Genomic DNA, 18,665 nt, shown 5'->3' with positions numbered 1-18,665 from the left:
TTGCTTCTGTCATAGGGAAGGTTCCACTGAAGGGCATTGGTATGGGATACACAAAAGAATGTGGACCTCAACATCTCCACTGCTTCACAGCACACAGTTCATTGCTCATAGTGGACCAAGAACTATACCAGCCTTGATAACAAAAGAGATATAACATACATTGTGTGATCTCAGAGATCTGGTGCAGAACCACATGCACACACATGCACACACACACACACACACACACACACATACACACATGCTCAAGCACACACTTGCACACACATGTTCACGGGCATGTACTTGTGCGTACAAAAGGAAGCAAACCAACACCGTAAACATGTCCGATGGCAGAGATAGCGGTAACATCTGGTTGTTCACTGAAAATACTTTCAACTTTTCTGCCCTTAAGTTTATTTTTCCACAATAAGACATTGGGGAGCATGGCTTACTTAATGAGTACTGTACGTTGTGCTTGTTAGTCTTTTGTCAACTTAATACAACCTAGTGTCTCTCCTGGGGAAGAAACCTCAATTAAGGAATTGCCCCTATCATATTGGCTTATGGAGCATTTTCTTAATTAATGATTCATGTGGGAGGGCCGGGCCGCCACACATCAAACCAGGATGCACGCGTAATACCCTTTTCCTTATGTCTGTGATTAAGACTTTGACTTTGCGTTTGTAAGGTGAGCATCACAGGTGGAAAAGTGACACAAGGTGGAGTTCGAGCCCCCAGAACACAGGTCCTGAGGCAGCTGGGTCACGTGGGCTATGAGGTCATCCCCCATCGCACGAAACACCTACATCTGGGACCACTGCGTGACTTCCAACCTAGTGCGCTTGAACTGAAGTCACTGAATGAGAATAGTATCTGCACAGCCAATAATAATCGTTACGATTATTCTAAGTTTGAAAAAAATGATGGTTAATTAAGGATGGGGTCCTCTGTACACACAGATACTTCAAGCGGTAGCAGATGTCATACGTGTCGTTCAGTTTTGTCGCCTCAAGAAGATTGTCCCCCTTCTTCTCTCCTCTCTCACCTGCTCCACTCCTTTCTCCTTTCCCCCCTTCCCTCCTCTCCCCTCCCCTCCTGCTCTCTCCTCTCCTCTCTTCCCTTCTCCCCTTTCCTGACCTTCTTTAATGCTGGTACTGGAAGCTGCTGTTTAAGGCACCACCTTGCACAAATCATGAAAAGCTGGGTTCTCCAGTGCTTGTCTCCCAAGAACCCCAGCATGTGCCGCAACCCCAGGAGCATTGGCAGTGGCCAGCAGCACAACCCACAACAAACAGGATGCAAGAACAAAGAGGCTAGAGTGTAAACGTTCCCCACAGTTCCGGTAGTTTCCTTCACCATCTAGAAGGCCATCGCTTAAGTTAGAGAAAATAATGTCATCAGAGGAAGTCATGTGAGCCACAATTCTGTGGCTTTCCAGTCTTCCCACCCTTCCCCTAACACTCCTGGGGGGCCTTTCTTGGCATTATTAGGACATAAACATTTGGGGGGAAGTGTCCACTCAGTAGATAGAGATGACAATCTAACGGCGGAGCTCAAAGACCTGCAAAGCGAAAACCGGGTAGAAGAAAAGATCAGCTTGGTGGGTTTGTCACCTGGCCTCACATTTGACAGTGTGACCTCAGGCATGTTACTTGCCTACCCTGAACCTTAACTTCCTCCTCTATAAACTGTGGATAACAATATCCTTCTTATAGTTTGTAGAGGATTAGCTGACTATGTAGTCGGTAATGTAGAATTCTGCTAAATGTAAAAGGAGCCAAAAGGCAAACTCACTGAAAGTCATGGATCGCTCTTCATTGTGGCTTTGCTTGGAAGACATTACTGTCTTCCTACTATGTAGCACACGCTGTGATGTTGTGCAGAATAAAGTTCACCGGACACTCTGACTCTGGGCAAACCCTGTCACCAATAAGCCGCCAGAATACAGTGTAGGCCCGAGTCTTTAAGAGCCGCTTCAGCTTGCCCTCCTTGGAAGGCTGGCTCTTGGGTTATAAGAGCCCACCCCTTCATATCTGTCTTCCGGTCCTCCAGGCAATGGCCACAGCTGAGTTCTCCATCCGTTGTCAGCGAGCACACAGCCCTTGGAGGGAGCTCTCCTGACACTGGAGGCCACTGCCCCAGCTGATGTCACACTCAGTTTAGTGGGGGGTCTGACCAGCCAAGGTCATCCACAGGATGGTCAGACAACAAAGGGTTAGGACAGTAAGTTTTGGGGAGGTGAGTTACACGGCCTTAAGCCCTGGGAGCAATCATAAAGAATGAGGCCTTTCCAAGAGTTTAAGTGAATCCAGCGCCACTCCCAAGGAACACAATTACGCCCTAGGTGCTGCAGAAACACCCACAAAGAAATTCTCCAGAAGTGAGCCTGGAAGACATGCATTTAATTCATCATTCAAGGTAGGCCTACGGGGTTCTTTTGGTATCTCATTTAAGTCTAACCATGAGTCTCTACTGTGTTAAAAATGGACATGCCTTCTGATCACCCAGCTATTCCCCAGCTGTGGGTCTCAGGGATTCCCTGTTGTTTCCAGCATCAATCTTAGGTTCAGAGTCCCAGGGACACGCTTGTGTGATGAGGTGTGTGTCACATGACACACCCTAGTTTCTCTCAGGGAGTGAACACTGTGACTGAAGATTCTTGATTTCCTCAAAGATCTTATCAGAGCACCTGCCCCAGGACAGACACTCAAGAGCCTTTGCTGGACAGAACTTGGCAGCATCTAACACAACAGCAAGTGATGAAGATGCAGGGGCCACAGTGGCATCTCTAGGCTAAGAGGCCTGCAATAGCTTTGTGAGCGATAAGGCTTACTTGTCACTATCAGTGACGTGGGCACATCTGGAGGGTTGGTAAACAGCTGCCCCAGATTCAGGACCAGAGAGCTGTTCAAACTGTGACAAGCAGAAAGTTCCATCTTAAGGCGAGGAGCTAGAGACAGCAGGGAAGTGATAAAGCAGAAAGGAACACAGATATGGTAGCCATTATGAGCCAGTGTGCACAGGCGACAGACCAAAGGCAGAGAGGAAAACCCGGGCAGTGACAACCGTGTGTTCCCAAGAACAGAACCTTAATTTACATGCTCTCCAGTCCTTCCACAAATCCTGTGTGGCAGACATTATTGCCCCCATTTCATAGCTGTAGAAATCGACCCTGTGTCAAGCCAAGCCGTTCCTGTTATCTGGGACCATCAGGCAGGGGTGGAGGGATGTGAGGAAGGGTGACAGGAATAAGCCTGAAGCACAGGGAGGTATAGCTGTCACAACCTCTGAGGAGGGAAGGGAAATCCTTCTCCTCTCAAGGCAGAGGGCCTTCCAGGCACACGTGACAGGCTCACTCCCCCAGATGCTCAGCACAGCCGTGGAGCAGTGGAGAGATCCCGCTCCTCTGTATCCTCCAACTTGCCAACCCAAACTTCTTCCCACCTCCAGTCCCTATTGTTTCCTCTGATAAGCAGGGCCCCAGTGGACAATTAAAGCTCTCAATAAATAATCTCTAAGCACATTCATTTGATTGACTGTTATTTGATACAGCCGTTAGTTTCAATGGGGCAGTTAATATTGACCACATAAACTACTCCAGACAAACATGAAACCGCTCCAGAACTCCACGCATTATTACCCTTTATCTGCCAGTCATCTGGGGTACTTGTAATGGTCATGGAATTTAAAGATCAATAATAACAATTAGTGTTCTGTACACCCAAACAGATGAATCATGTGAAATGGGTTTTCATATAAAAATCAACGGAGGAACAAGCTCGGAACACGGAGAAGGCTTTTTGAATTTCCAGCACACACTTGGCAAGGTACCTACTACATTCAAGTCTTCAGGGCAGGTAGCTAGACGCAAAAGGCGGCCGCGACGCGCACGCGCACAGGAGACCACGGACGCTTGCACTTGGAAAAGGTGAGGCACAGAGATGAACACGATCAAAGGCATGCTAACCAACAGCAAAATTAATGGAACTGGCAATTTGCTTCCTAGGAGACGTGTGGCTAGCCACCTTCCGCGGCTTTCAATTCGCAGGCCTTCGTGGCAATTATTTCGCTGTGGAAATGGCAAGGGCGGGCCTTCAGCCTCGCGCGCCACCACTACGCCGTCTAGATAATTAAAATGCAAAGCAACAGGGCAATGTCTCATCACTAAACTGTAGCCAGCATACTGCGTGAAGCCATCCATTCAAAAGACTTATTTTTCATCAATTATTTGTTATTTATCTGGTGTAAATATAAGACGGACTAATTAAAATGTATGCCCTTTTCTACAGCTTCTTGCCATTAAAGGCAATGAGAGCAATCTGAGGACCATAATGAAATAATTATGTGTGCCTTCACGAATTCGCTTCGACGACACATGGTGGTACTGAGCTAAATGAAAACATCGGGAACTAGATTTCACAGCCTCCACTTCCATTTCGCTAATTATACCCACAAGCTTTCCAGTAGGCCAGAGCCTAAAAATCCGTTTGAAGCTGAGAGGGCCGCGCCACCACCAGCCTCTTCATAATTACGGACTTTGATGACATAACAAAGGCCGTAGCTGTGGCAACCTTGAATATTTTTTTGAGAAGAGGGAGTTATTATATTGCTTCTTCATTTGTTCTGGAAACTGGAAGAAAATTGGGATAAGTGAGATCCAAATCTCTCTTTCCCCAGTAAACTGATGTACTTGGTCAGTGTGTCCTGCTGTATTTTGAATTTGGTAACATTGTAATTCGTGGGAAAACAGCAGTTAACACAGACCAACAAAGACTGTGTGTGTGTGTGGTGTTAGCTAGGCCAGCAGGTAGCTTAGGCCAATCCCCCACACCTGCTTTGGTCCTGAGCTCTATTGATTCTCTTGCTTTCACCTCCCAAGCAGGTCCCCTCTCCCCAAAGTGCGGATCAAGTTAGGGAAAACCCTCATATTAAATTTTACTAAGGTGCGACCTTTAAAGACAAGTGTGCATTTAGAAAATACGATGGAGCCTTTCGTTTGAACTTTCTATCTTAAGACAGATACCTGCCAAGCGAATAACCTGAGTTTACTGGAAAAGGAAGGCGGAAAGCAGAGAAATGGCAGTGACTTCCGGTCCGGCAGTAAACTTCAAACTGAAAAAACTAAACTGGAGTTCCAAGGATTGGCCCCAACAGTGTGAATTTCTCCCAATTTTGGTTGTGGAGCTGGCAGGGTTTGTGGGCGGTCGGGATCTACTGATTGCTGGGATAGGAATCCTGTTTCTGCCGGCTGAGGAAGGGGCACCCACCACAGGACTGAAAATATAGTCGGAAGACTCTTATTACGGTTCCCCGCTACCATCAAGTTATTCTTGGTTCTCTTGTGGGGTGACAAGACCGCCCACCGTGACCCAAAAAAATCTGAGTTTTCTCCCCTCTCTGGGTGGGTTCTCTCCTTTGGTGGCCCTAAAGGCTTGGACTCTGGAAGGAAGGGCTCAACAGGCAGCGGGATAGCTGGTCTGACGTCACCTCCTATTATCTTGGCCTTTTTCTGCACAAGCCCAAGTCTTACCCAGCATGCTCCACACCTAGCAAGGGTAGAGAGTAAGCGAATCCACAGCCCCACGCCTGTGGATTCCAGGACCAGTAGGAAGCTCCTGCTCCTCCGAATTATAGCTTGCAACCTTTTCGTTTAAAGAGGCTTGGGTAGGATGGGATTCAGATCTCACACCATTTTCTTCCTTTACTCTTTAACTGAGATAGGGTCTCACCATATGACTCTTGCTAGCCTGCAACTCGCTATATATACCAGGCTGGCCTCGAACTCAGAGATCTGCCTGCTTGTATCTCCCAAGTGTTAGGATTAAGGGCGTGGACCACCGTGCCCAGCCTGTCTTAATGATGAAGCAGGAAGCCAGGCGTGAAAAGAGGATTCAGGGCAGCAGACTGACTGATGAGATGGTGTCACAAGATCTCCGACTGTGGAGGGGGTGGGTAGCTTATCACACTTCCTATTTAACTTAGGTACTTAGACAAACCACTCTCTGACAGGATCCTGATCAATCTGAAACTTGAGGTGACCATTCACCCTCTTTCATTACCCCAAACCTCAACTTTGTAAAAAGCCGGTAAACCAAATCCTTGTAACCATGGTTTGTAACCATTCAGCGGAATTCCACTCCCCTCCCCCACCCCACCCCAGCTCCCCCCAGGAAGCAGAGCCTATCCTTCTGGCAGAGTTACCCTTCTATTTACAGATCTACAATTGGCTACGAAAGGAATCTGTGCTTGGAAGAATGACCCAGAAACACAATGCGATCCCCGGTTAGAATGGGAAAATTAAGTTGTGCGCTCTCCAGTTATATTGACCATGGAATCGCAAGGCTTTCCTGTGGCACCCGTAGGGCCAAGGGGCACCTTAGAAGATGTCGGAACGGTGAAATATCTGGCATATTTCAGTGACTGACGTGGGAACTGCGGCAGAACATTTGAAATGGAGGTTTTCTAGAAACTCCGGAATAGATAATTGCTGTAAGTGCCCTGTAATTTGGAAGGCAAGATTCGACATCAATATCTTGGGAAAGATTTCCGGCCAACGTTTTTCTGATTAACCTTCATCAAAAACTCCCATATCCGAAATAATCTATTTAATTGATAGTTAACTGAATTTATATTAGAACATTTAAAGTATAAAAATGCCATTTAAGGATGAATTTATTGGCACTTACATGTAGCTCAAACTCTGCAGAAACTTCTCTTCAAGAGCTTCTAAAGCAGCGCTTTTCAACCTCCCTAACACTGTGACCCTTTAATACAGTTCCTCATGTTGTGGTGACCCCCAGCCATAAAATTATTTTCGTTGCTACTTTATAACTGTAATTCTGCTACTGTTGTGACTCGTGATGTAAATATCCGTGGTTTTAGATTGTCTTAGGCGACCCCTGTGAAAGAGGCCTTTGACTCACACAGGGGTCGAGACCCACAGATTGAGATCCACTGTTCTAAATGGCCACTGCTTATATTGTTAGACCTGGGCCACTTGAAGAAGAGTTTCATGCTTATAGTGTTTGTGTTTTCTATTTCCGTCTTTCTCCCTTTCACCAACTTCCCAGCTAAGAGCTCCCCAGCCCTTTTTCCTCGAAAAACTTTTTAAAATGAAAGAATGATATAATCCCCTATGAGCAGAATTGATAACCTCCATCATTAATCAAGTGTTTCTTTTTTGGAGCAGAAGTTGATGACCTTGCTGAATGTGTAAAAGAGAAAACTAAGACTTTCTGTTTCAGCCATTTTCCTGTTTTAACATCTGGACGGTTAAAAATCCAAAGAGTACTGTTATATTCTTGTGATTTATTAGAAAAGAAAACCAAAATAGAAACACAAAACCAGGATGCTATTTGCTGGTTCTGGGTGATCCAAAATGAGAAGGCAAACCTCACTCAGGTCAGCTGACCCACCAAGAACTAACACTGTGCTTGCTTAGGTAGGAAGAAAAAGAGGTCAGACCCAGTGCTAGAGTTTTCTAGTCTTACTGGACGCCAAATTCAAGCCAGAGCTGCTAATCGGTCCAAAACAACAGCATGGTTAAGCAGATCCAGGGGTGCCTGCCCACCCCAGGACTTGCTTTTGGGAATTCACTTTTCTGGTAATAAAAATTTAATTACTGTTCTTTTGTTTTCCTGCCCCTAATTTGCAAACCTACCCGTTTATCTGAAAATTGACGAAATTCTATTATCCCTCCTTTTTTTTCTAGACCGGGAAAGAAAACTTTGTGCACATCTTTTGTTTTCAGAATGACCCTGTGGTGCACCCTCTCTGAGATTTAAGCCCAGTTCTCTCTCTTTCTTCTCTTTTGGGTGGTGTTACTTACCGAGTCATGTGGCTGAGCAGCAGAAAATTATGTCCTAGCTTAGAAAAACAATCGGGCCTTTTCACTGCGATATTTATTCAAATCGCCACTCGGTTCATATGGCGGCTGCCACTCTCCATGGAGTCCGTCTTTCAGAAGGGAACTTTGATTTTGCCACTTTGACCTCGAGTTATAGCTCACTATAGATCCTGCTTAAGGCTTCAAATCCGGGTCTCAGGGCTCTACGAGAGGGGCTTTTCTTTCTCCTTAATCACACATGGCTACTATTCGTTTTAAGAATAATTTCTTCTGAATGGGCAAAACCCTATTCCAATAGAACACTTTTCCCTCCCCTCCTTTGATGTGTTGAAAAGGGAGAGCAGGGGAAACGGGCCAAGGTGTTGTCACCCTTGTGATTTCACCCAAAGCAACTATATTTAGTCTGAAAAATATTAAGATTTATCCTGTGCCAGCAGAGCAATTAACGCAGAAAACATCTGGAGTTACCTAAAACCAAGAGAATCCAGGAGGTATCTGAATAGACACTTAGTGACCTGGATGGATGCCTTCCAGGTTTGCCTTCTTTCTGTTATTTACACCACATTCCCTTACTAGCCCCTAATCCTGCTTTCCAGTGTTTATACCAAACAGTCCACAGGCCCTGCTGCAAACCAACAGCTGGCTGGCATATCAATTTTCTGTCTTTAAAATTAAAAGCAAAATAAAGGGAGTATTCTAGCACTTTCCAAAGTGAGGCTCTGGGGGATTCTGATGGGTTTTGAACACAGACACTTAAAAACCTAAGTAGGCTTACAAGGCTGGGGGTAGCTCTGTGGGGATTTTAGTACCAGGGTCCCTTCTCGGCCCCACTGTTTCCTCCTTGTTTGGAGCAAAGTTGATCTGTACCTTTTCCAAACAGCCATTAGGTAAAATGGAAAGCTAAGTCTGTGGGATTAACTTATGCAAACGTGACTCTCATACGGCTTTCATTTCAAAAGCCCCAATGCTGCAAGACACGATACTTACTAGAACTTTTTTTTTAAAGGATGTTTTATTTTTATTTATTTTCAAAAGAAGTAATTTCTGGACCAACGGAAAGGACTGGTACTCGGTGGCTTGCGAACAGAGCCAGTCTGCAGGGCACGGGCAATATTGACTCTTGACTAGTTCGGCTCCAAGTTGGAGGAGCAGGGGGTTGAAACTCTAGCCGAAAGCCGACCACAATGAGCCCTGATTGCCCTGCTTACCAAAATAAGACACTGGAATTCCTGAAACCCTTTTGTCAAGCGCCTTTATTTACTTTGTCTAATGCAGGTTTCTTTGATTAGCTAAGCCTAGCTGTTATCAACACTTTTTGCTTATCAGCCTGCCCTGGGCGACTGACACCTTCAGCACCAGCTCTCCCCAGATAAAGTAAATCCCTTGTTTAACTTGTTCAAGAACAAACAAAGCTTTGCCCTCCACTCTGGCAACCCAATAGGCAGGTTAAGGAGGCTAATTGCAATCGGGGAGAATTTCTACAAGTAATTCTGCTCCACAAGAATCTCTTTCCAGGGCAGTTCCTCCCTTCTGTTAAAAAATAGTTTTCAGGACAATCCTCTCTAACAGGTCAAAGTTTCCCAATGCCCAGCTCCCCCGACCAGAATGTCCACGTTATTTTAATTTCTATTGATAGGAGGGCTCCGAGGACCTGCTAGTGGACTGGAAAATATTTTTCAACACTAAGTTTCTTTGCCTTCTCCCAGAAGAAAACAGACAACCAAGAGGAAAGGGTATAGCCAGTAAGGCACTTCCTGGAGCTGTATTCTTTCTGCCTGCAAGTAGTTCTGCAAATGTTAAGTTGGACAGCCAGGCGTTGGCATCAAAAGATTATTGATTTTCCAGCTACAAACCTGTTGATTTTCTGGCTCAAGAAGCAACTCTTTCTTTCTTTCTTTCTTTCTTTCTTTCTTTCTCCTTTTCTCTCTTTCTTTCTTTCTCTCTTTCTGAAGAAGTTTCAGAGAGGTCAGCTGACATGTGGCCACCGCCCCCTACTCTACTTGCCTTTTTGCCTCTCTTTAGACAAGCCACCGTGTTGTTAGGAAAACTCAATTTCTTCTAGTTAAACTTTGACCTCTCTGAAAACAAAGATTTAAAATGTCATTTTCAGGCTAATGCTCCAATGAATTGTCAAATCAAGTACTAAAAACATTTTGATAGATAGATGAGCCATTTATCTAAATCACTGTCAGGGTGGGGAGGCATCCTGCAGGCTCCCACCTTAGTGGGCCCTAGGTAGGATTTCCCAGGACTCCCGGTTGTTTCTCAGGCCTGAAGCTGAGCTACTGTTGACCAATGGAGCCGAGGCACTGTGTCAGCATCAGATAACCAAACAGTCAATATTGTTTTTAAAAATGAGGCTACCTCATTTAGATTTCTTTTCCTGTAACTGAAGTCCAGACTCCTGGCTGAATGGTAAGATACGGAAGGAATGAAAGGCCAGCCCAAGGGGTGTTGGTGGCCACGAGTTCCCTAGCAAAACAGCAACTTCTTAGACCAACAAAGTGACTCGGAAAGGTGGCAGCGGGGTCAATGCTAAGACATATTGCCTTTGCTCAGCAAAGGGAATGAGAGGGGCAGCATCCTGCGCCATCCTGTCCTGTGCATTATGAACTCTGGGAGCAACCGCCTTCGCAAGGTTGCGTTCCTTGAAGGGACGATGTCATATTTTAATTACTTATGTACCGCTGGAATACCCAAGTGTTACTGGGCTTGTGGCTAATTCCAGCTAAGTTAATGCTCCCTCTGCACGCATTCAACACAAATTGCATGGCGTGTCAGGTTGCGCTACTTGAAGAATGTTTCAAAGTCTTGTGGTCACCTTCTATTTCCCCCCTTCTCTCCGAACATATTTTAAAAACTATTTTCAAGAGAGAATGGGGCGGTAAAGGAGAGCAGGGGCACAGGAGGCGCTTCTAGGGAAGAAATCCTCCGAGAGGGAATTTCAACAGAGATGGAATCCGTATGCATGCTAGCCGATCACACCCTTCAGCCTTAAATCATTAAACCCTTTGTCTTGCCACCATTGCACTTTATTCCAGTGTCTTTATTGCATGCAAGAGAGACATTTTTTTTCTTGGTAGAAGAAAGAAAAAAAAATAATAAACCTACATTGAGCAGTGTGCCGGTGCTGCCATTCGGCCTGGGTGAATCCACTGAGGCAGGCTTTGAGAGCCTTTTCCTGCAGCATGCAGGAGGACGGGCTCGCGGTGTAGAAATCCAGGATCTGCCCGGGACTCACTGACAGAACATCCATACAGTCAAACATGATCTCTCCGCACCGCGCTCTGCAAAAGTGCTTATCCTCTAGGTGTGGAGGCGAGCGGCACAGAAAAGTCCACGAACTCCATCAAACTCTGCCCCTTTTTTGGCACGTAGGCTGTTGGTCTTTTTCCCAGCCCCGAATCATGAATTATGACAGACAAGCCAGCTAAAAGCCTGTAATTGATCCAAATGATCATTTACCATTTTCCAGGCTCGCTCGGCCGATCCAGCCGGGGCGGGGGTTCCCGCACCGATCCCAAGTTCTCCCTTCCAGGCGACGCCCGCGCAGACCTCCGGGAGCGCGCGGGTCCTACCCCGCCGGTGCCCAGACGCGCCCTGCCCGGGTGGCTCGCGTCCTCGGCATCCCAGTCCTGCGGCCGCGGCGCAGGGGAACTCTGGTCCCCCCCTTTGGCAAAGAATAGACCCTCCTGCCTCCGAGCAGCTCACTTCCTACCACTTCTGTCACACGGAATGAAAGATTGAATTGCCTAATATATGCGAGTGAACTTTCGGTGAACCCTTCCCGGGCTGCTAACCTTCAAATGACCCAACCAGTCTGACATCACCAACTCCCAGGATTCTCACAGCGCTTAAAAACTCCCAGCAGCCCTGCAAGAGCCGGCAGCCAGCGAGGCCGCGGCCAGCCGCGCGGTGCTCCCCAAGGCTCAGCGTGCAAACAATGCCAGGAGCGCAGCGAGGAGCGGGAGCGCGGCTGCAGTTTGCTCCTTTTCATCTGCCCGGCCCTGGCGGGGAGACCCTCACCCCAGCCCACCTCTGAAATCCCTCCCTGATCCGCTGTGCCTGGCAAAGCCTGTAAAAGCACTCGGCAAGCCTCGATCAGCAGATCAGGGGCCCCGCCACCCCTCTCAGAAGGAAGCCTCGTGGTCCGGGAAACTTTCCATTCCGTGTAGTCTTTTTCTTTCTTCTTTTCTTCTTTCTTCTTTCTTTGTTTGTATGTTTATATTTTAACCCCCCCTCCCCCAGTCTTGTAGGCGGTAGCTAAAGGGATTGCTCTGTCTCCGGTGGGTGGTTGGGTCGGGCGGGGGCGGGGGGTGGAGGGGGAAGGGGGAACACCTTCCTCAGTTTTAAAATACTCTGCAGGCTGAAACACCTGGAGCAGTTACAGATTAGTCACTCCAACAGCCTTCCTCTCCTCTCCTTTCTCTTCTGTTTTGCTTTCTTCTCCCTCGCTGTTCACCTCCCGCGAATCTCTTTCTCAGAAACTCAGAGAGAAAAGTGAGAGTTGGGAGACCAAGAGTGTGTGTGTGTGTGTGTGTGTGTGTGTGTGTGTGTGTATGAATGAGTTTTAGATTCGGGTTTACTGGTTGGAGAAAACACAGTAGCTCTGTCACTGGCTGTCTGTGTCTAGGCAAACACTGGTTTTCTCTAGGACTCAGTTTTCTCCTCTGTAGGATGGACCTGTGTAATACCATCCACTGGTCGAAAGCACTACCTTTAATTTCTCAGGAAATACACAAAAGGAATATCAACTGTGACTCGGCCCCCTGTTTCTAGCTGTAGGACTTTTACCAGGGACGCCCAGACCTGACCCGGCCACTGGGTTCCGAGGTGGACATACCTATGCTGCCCCGAGCCCATCCCAATGTGAATGGCTTGTTGTTCCCACAGTCTGTGCACGGGGAGTGTGCTGGTGGCCTCTCCTTTAAGCACATGCTCCCACACATAATTAAATGCATATTTTGAAAACTGGGTTAAGTATGCGTTTTTTGTATATAGATATATTTATAAAAGCTAAACTCTGCTCAGACCACCCCTGCCCAATCTCGCCTGTTGTTTTTTTTTTTTTAACAATTTTCAGATAAAAGGATTTCTTCTTTCTTTCTTAACCTGCTTACACTGACTCAGCCCGGAGGAAGGAACAGTTTTTCAGCTGTTCTCACAGCCCAGAGGCAACTGGTATAGACGCAGCCAGGCAGTCAGGGCTTTCAAAGGGAAGGCACCTGCAGCCAGTTTCCAGCTTCGCCTGCTGGATGCTAGGCATCAAGCAGATTCCTCCTTCCTCCTCTGGCTCCCTAGTAATTCTCCCACAGAAGGCTGGCAAGGAGTTGGACAGGGAAACCCGGGCTCCATTCCTCCTTTCTGGGCAGTGCCAGGAAGGATGCTCTCAGGGAGTCTGTCGGGGCACCCAGCTTTGCTGAAATGCTGCTCTGACTAGTCCTGATACTGCCTGGGAACGTGCACCCCACTCCCTCATGGAGGCAGAGTCCCCACAAGAAGTACGCTACACCTGTAGCTCAGGAGGCTCAGCTTCTGCCATTGCAAAGTTCAGAGTGCTGGGAGATCTCACTGAAAGTGTAGGCGATTTCTCTCTCCATTAGGTAACCATCTATTTTACAACAGGGTTTTATTATTAGAAACTCTTCATCTACAAAGAAAACACACATCCTAAGAGAGGGCGCACATAGGAATTTACAAAACCAACACTTAACACCATTGAGCACGAAACACTGGGTTATGTGTGAGATTCTGCTTGGTCCGAGAGACTCATTGCCCTGAATGCTTCCTTAAGATCACCAATTCCCTAGAAACAGAGTCACCCTGGGCAGTGGAGGTGAAGGAAAAGGTGTGGACAGGGGGAGAGGAAGCCGCCAAATTGCAGTAAAATATAAGTTAGAGGTGAGAAAGCTCGGCATCATGGCAGATGCATGAGTCAGGGGCCCTCTTACAGGAGGTGGCTGTGCTTCCCAAAGTGCAGGGAGCCACTGGTCACAGCCAAGAGAGGATGAGGCACTGGGAAATGAGTCCCCAGTTCTGGTCACCGACAGCCCTATCTAGGAAGGGAGGCACCATTCCCAAATGCCTTCTGCCAAAGTACAATGCACAATGCCCTCCCGCCCCTCCCGCGAGCGTACGTGCCTGCATGTGTGCGTGTGTGTGTGTGTGTCTGTTGCTAAAGCTCCTTCCCTTTGGGAGACCTAAGCAATGTTTAAACCTTCTCCAACAACTAAGGCTCCAAGGACAAACAGAGGAACATTTCTGCTAAAGTTCACCCTGGGAACTTTGAGCTTCCTGGGCTTCCTTACAGAGCATAGGTGAGCTGACTGGGTGCTCCTCCCCCACCATGCCTGTCCTGGAAAACCTGTGCTCAGCAGAGGTGAGGGCTTCCGCATATCTTCAGAGATGGTGTCCACATGCCCGGTATGCCTTAGCCCTACCCCAGGCCCTATGCAATTAAGGCAGAGTTGCGCACAACAGGTGGTAGGGAGGACGGTCCTGAACCCCCAGCCCAGCACTCCATGGGGGCAGTATTGACAGTCAACAAACCCAGCTAGGATTATCCTTTTGCAGAAGGGCAGAGCTGAAACCCCTCCCCCAAGATGGCAGCTGCTTGGATAAGAGGGAAGCCTCTCCTTGTCTGTGGGGGTGTGGTGTGTGCCTATGACTGGGGAATTTCTTTCTTTGCACAAGGATAATTTAAATTTACAATCACCTTGAGATTCTTTTAATTGTAGGGAAATGAACTTGATCAGTATTTAAATCTTTGTGGATGGGATATTATGGGTTCCTTACAATGCAATGGGACTCACTAGTCAATTAATCATTTCTCATCCTGGATTAATTATACTGGGAGCGTGGATTGAGGCAATTAGTACGTGCTAATTCACGGAGCTGACTCACAACTTGGCCACGCTTCTTATCATTTCTTTGTCAGTAAATCTCGTTCTTACACCGTTTGGAAACCTGATTCTTCCTCCGAAGCCTTCCAAAGGACCAACGAAAGCACCAAGAGTAAACAATGATTCTTTAAATGTATATTCACAACGGTCACGATTAACGAACAGGGTAGAAGGTAAAAATGAAGCTAATTTCTCCACGGTGAAGTGTAAAGAATTGCCACTCACTTTAAATCTGACTTAAATAGTCAGAAGGAATCTTCCCAAATATCCCCTTGCGGGCACCTGTTTTAGCATGGGCTACCTTTCCTGTTTTCTTTGTGTTTGATCAATGGTTTAATAAAAGTTTTTCCAATGAACAACCAGACAACACACAAAAACCAAAAAAAAAAAAAGCAGAAGTTTGAGAGCAAAATTCACTTTGAGAATCCCTGTGTGTTTGTCCATGTGACACCGCACATTTGAAAACCATAATCATAAAACAGGAATTTATAGCCAGGGTTCAGGGTCTACATCTGTTTCTCTGGTTTGGAAGCTGCAATTACCCACTGGACAATCCTGAGCGAAACGTCATGAATCACCCTCAGCAAACATGTTGGAGCCAGAGAGTTTCCTGAAGAAAGGACCTGTGTCTGAATGCACACAGCCAGGCTTGCTCTCAGCAGTCCCCTCTAGTCCCCTGTGAAGGCTAAGCTCCTGGGGGTGCAAAGGCAGCCATGTGTGCCCCAGCATGCAAACTACCACAGACCCTGGAGCAGAATGCATTGTTTGAAAAAGACAACGTATTTAACTTTTTTGTGATTTTTGTTTTTATTTAATTCCTTTTCCTGTTAGGGGGTTGGGTACATGGCACTGTTGGCGGAATACTTGCCCTGGATTTGATCCCCAGAATCGCATAATAGGTAATCATGCACCCTTGGAATCTCAGCTCTTCGGAGGTAGAGGCAGGAGATCAGGAGTTCAAACCCATCCTCAGCTTCAAACTGACTCGGTGGTCAGCTTGGGATACATGAGACTCTCTTCCCCCAAACCAAGCCAGACATTGCTTTCCTATTAGCCCCTCAACCCCTCTTTGGCTGTTGCTGTTTCAATGTAGTTCTGAGGGACGAGAACACACTGGGACTGGGTTATAGCTTTAGTGGTATAGGCTTGGCTCGTACCCTAGGACTCAACACACAGTCGTGAGGAAGAAGAAAAGGCAAATATTGAGGATCTCTGTGCCTCTCCGCAGAAGCTGAGGCAGGGGTGTGGCTAGCAGGGTGTTAACCCCAGGCCTTTCCAGGGCTTGCCCTACCAGCCTTGCTAGTTTCCAGGGGCTGGGCTTTGCCTGGCAGCTTGCTGAAGCCTCTCTGTCTGGCCTGCGCTCTCTGAACACCTGCTGAGGCACTACAGTTGTACAGAATGTGTTTGCAGGCCTGTTAAATGGAAACTTAGTCACAGAACCTGGTGGACTAGGATTGGCCCATGGCTTATCTGTGCCCTGGATTCTCAGTATTTCAAGACTTTATTAAACTCCACATCACCTTGCCTCCATTGGCATAAGGTAGAGAAATTCACAGGTGGATCTTCTGTGCCTGTGCTTTGTTTTTTCTTTGGCAGGGCTGGGATGAACCCCCAAGGCCTGACGTGCCTGTCCCACATCTCATGCGTGCTAGGCAAGCACTCGACCTCTGACCCGTTCTCCAGCCCCATCCTGCGGTCTTGCTCCCACCCTCCTTTCCCTTCCTCTTTGACAGCATTTTCCAGTTTCGACGTGTTCGCCCCATGCATCATGTGGCATTTATTTTGTCCTTCCTCCAGAGTGTTTCACAGTGCTCCACCCGGGATCAGCTTTCTGTCTTGTCTCACTGTGTCACTCTTCTTTTCTCTCTGTTCCCTCTGCAAGGAACGCCCGCTGCTTCTCCCCCTTAAAAACCTACCCCACAGCTGAGCACAGCGGCATTGCCTGTAACCCACGCGCCCTGAAAGCGGAGGCAGGAAGATTGGGAAGTTGAGGCTCTGCTGGGCTACAATACAAGACCTTATCTTAAAAGCCAACCCATCAAACAAAAAAGCCAAATGATAACAAACATCCCAGAGGCCCGGTTCTCTCCTGTCCACCAACCCTGCTTTCTAGCTCACGTTTTCACTAGTACCCCACAGGATGGCAGGATTAGTGAACAGAGAATAGTGCAGTTGGTGCAAGCACAGCCCTCCCTAGTCTTACCTGTGCATGGCTTGCTTACACTCTCTCCATATTACTCTGCTTGATTTTATTTGGGGGAGGCACGTGTGTCTCATCTCAGTGTTTTCCAGTGAGCTAGATTGAGACAAGCCACCTATACAGGTGAATGACCAGAAGCACAGCCAGACTCTTTTCAAGGTCTCTTAGGGATTAAGTGTGACATTTCAGGATCAAGGTCGTAATAAAGACTACCTTCAGCTGCTGCCTCCCCTCCTTGCTCAGCTGGCGTCTTCAGAGATAATAAGCATGACCCAAGCAGCCCTTGGTCCTTAAACTGCGCTGTTTAATTCAAGTGAAACAATTAAACACTCAGTTCCTCCATCACATAGAGGCCTGTCATGTGTTAACAGAATGGTACAGATGGAAGACATCACCGTTCCAAGTTCTGCCAGCATTGGATAGCGGTTAAAGAGGCAGGCACTTAGTTTAGCCTGGGTGAAACTTAGCTTTGCCACTTGCTTGCTGTCTAACCCCAAGCCACCTTAACTCTCTCTCCTATCCAATGCAGACTGAAGGAACGCACCTCAGAGGGTGGTGGCACATAAACCAATGATGTCATATAACTTAGAACATTGTCTGAGATAGAGTACAACTTCGAAAATGCCTGTGTGGGTTCTGCCAGGAGAAAGTATGGCCAGGACCACACTGCCTGCCCCTACCCAGAGTGTGTGGCGTAGGATTTTGTCAGAGTAGATGTTTCCACCAGGTGCTTAGGCCTGTGAGAGCAGGGAGCATTTCCAGGAGTTTCTGTAGATGCCCACTTACTTTAGTATATTCTGTTCCGAGGCAGTCTTTTTGAATGGAGTCTCTAACTTGTGGAGTCTCACCTTAACCCTGCTCGGTTTCTGTAGTAGGAGCTGTGTTCCTGCCCAGCTCCTGCACTGCTAGCTTTATACCCGAAATAACAACACACAAATTGTATTCTTTTAAACACTGCTTGGCCCATTAGCTCTAGCCTCTTACTGGCTAACTCTCACATCTTGCTTAACCCATTTTTATTAATGTGTGTAGCACCATGAGGTGGTGGCTTACCAGGAAGCCTTTAACTTGTGTCCATCTCGGAGAGGAGAGCTATTGCGTCTACCTCACTTCCCTTCTTCCCAGCATTCTGTTCTGTCTACTCTGCCTACCTAATTTCCTGTCCTATCAAAGGCCAAGGCAGTCTCTTTATTAACCAATGAAAGTAACACAGAAAAGAAGACCCACCTACATCAAGTTTCACTGTGGTGCAAGCCAGAAGCATCCAGTAGAAACTATACTAGTAATGTTGAATTTTGATCTTTTCGTGGCCACCAAGGTGCACTAAGATACTTTCCTGAGACCCGTCTTTTCTATGTAGCCCAAGCTGGCCTGAGCTAATAATAACCCTTCTGCCTCTACCTTCCTAGTGCTGGGATGACAGGTGGATGCCCTGTGTTGGCTTGGCAACACACTCTCTACCTCCGCAGGGCAGAAGTGGCACGCCGCAGCTCCCCATTCACTACAGATCCCGAGGGAAACAAATGACCCTCTCCTTGTGTTTCCTTGCTAAGCTGTGATGACAGGGAGGTGAGCTGTATGAAGGGTGTTCTTGATACACTGTGTTTTCAGCTTATGATAGGTTCATCAGGAGAGAGCCTTTCTGAAATCAAGGAAGACCTGCGTTATATGGTCCCTTCTGCTGATAGCGCAGATCTAAGTCAGGATGGCAATGAGATATTTTAGAGTCCCCTAG

The 18,665-nt window shown here is 47.2% G+C and overlaps 1 protein-coding gene across 4 annotated transcripts in view; it reads right to left on the bottom strand.

Moving 5' to 3' along the window:
• Positions 1-18,665, bottom strand: part of Rarb (retinoic acid receptor beta) — a 648,568-nt gene that overhangs the window by 136,637 nt on the left and 493,266 nt on the right. Inside the window, exon 1 of one of the 4 annotated variants that reach the window (XM_041662946.1) lies at positions 10,940-11,599. The exons of 2 other annotated variants lie outside the window; for them this stretch is intronic. In XM_041662946.1, coding sequence (XP_041518880.1) covers positions 10,940-11,096 — 157 coding nt within the window. In that variant the 5' untranslated portion in view covers positions 11,097-11,599. Of the gene's footprint in view, positions 1-10,939; positions 11,600-18,665 lie in introns of those variants that run through there. One more of the 4 variants, XM_041662947.1, reaches the window with a different exon arrangement.

Source organism: Microtus oregoni, unplaced genomic scaffold, assembly GCF_018167655.1.
Source record: "Microtus oregoni isolate MIOR12 unplaced genomic scaffold, Mior012 000013F_ref0000133, whole genome shotgun sequence".
Classification (NCBI taxonomy): Eukaryota; Metazoa; Chordata; class Mammalia; order Rodentia; family Cricetidae; genus Microtus; species Microtus oregoni.
Note: the sequence above shows the minus strand (reverse complement) of the source record. Positions and strands in the feature narration are given on the sequence as shown.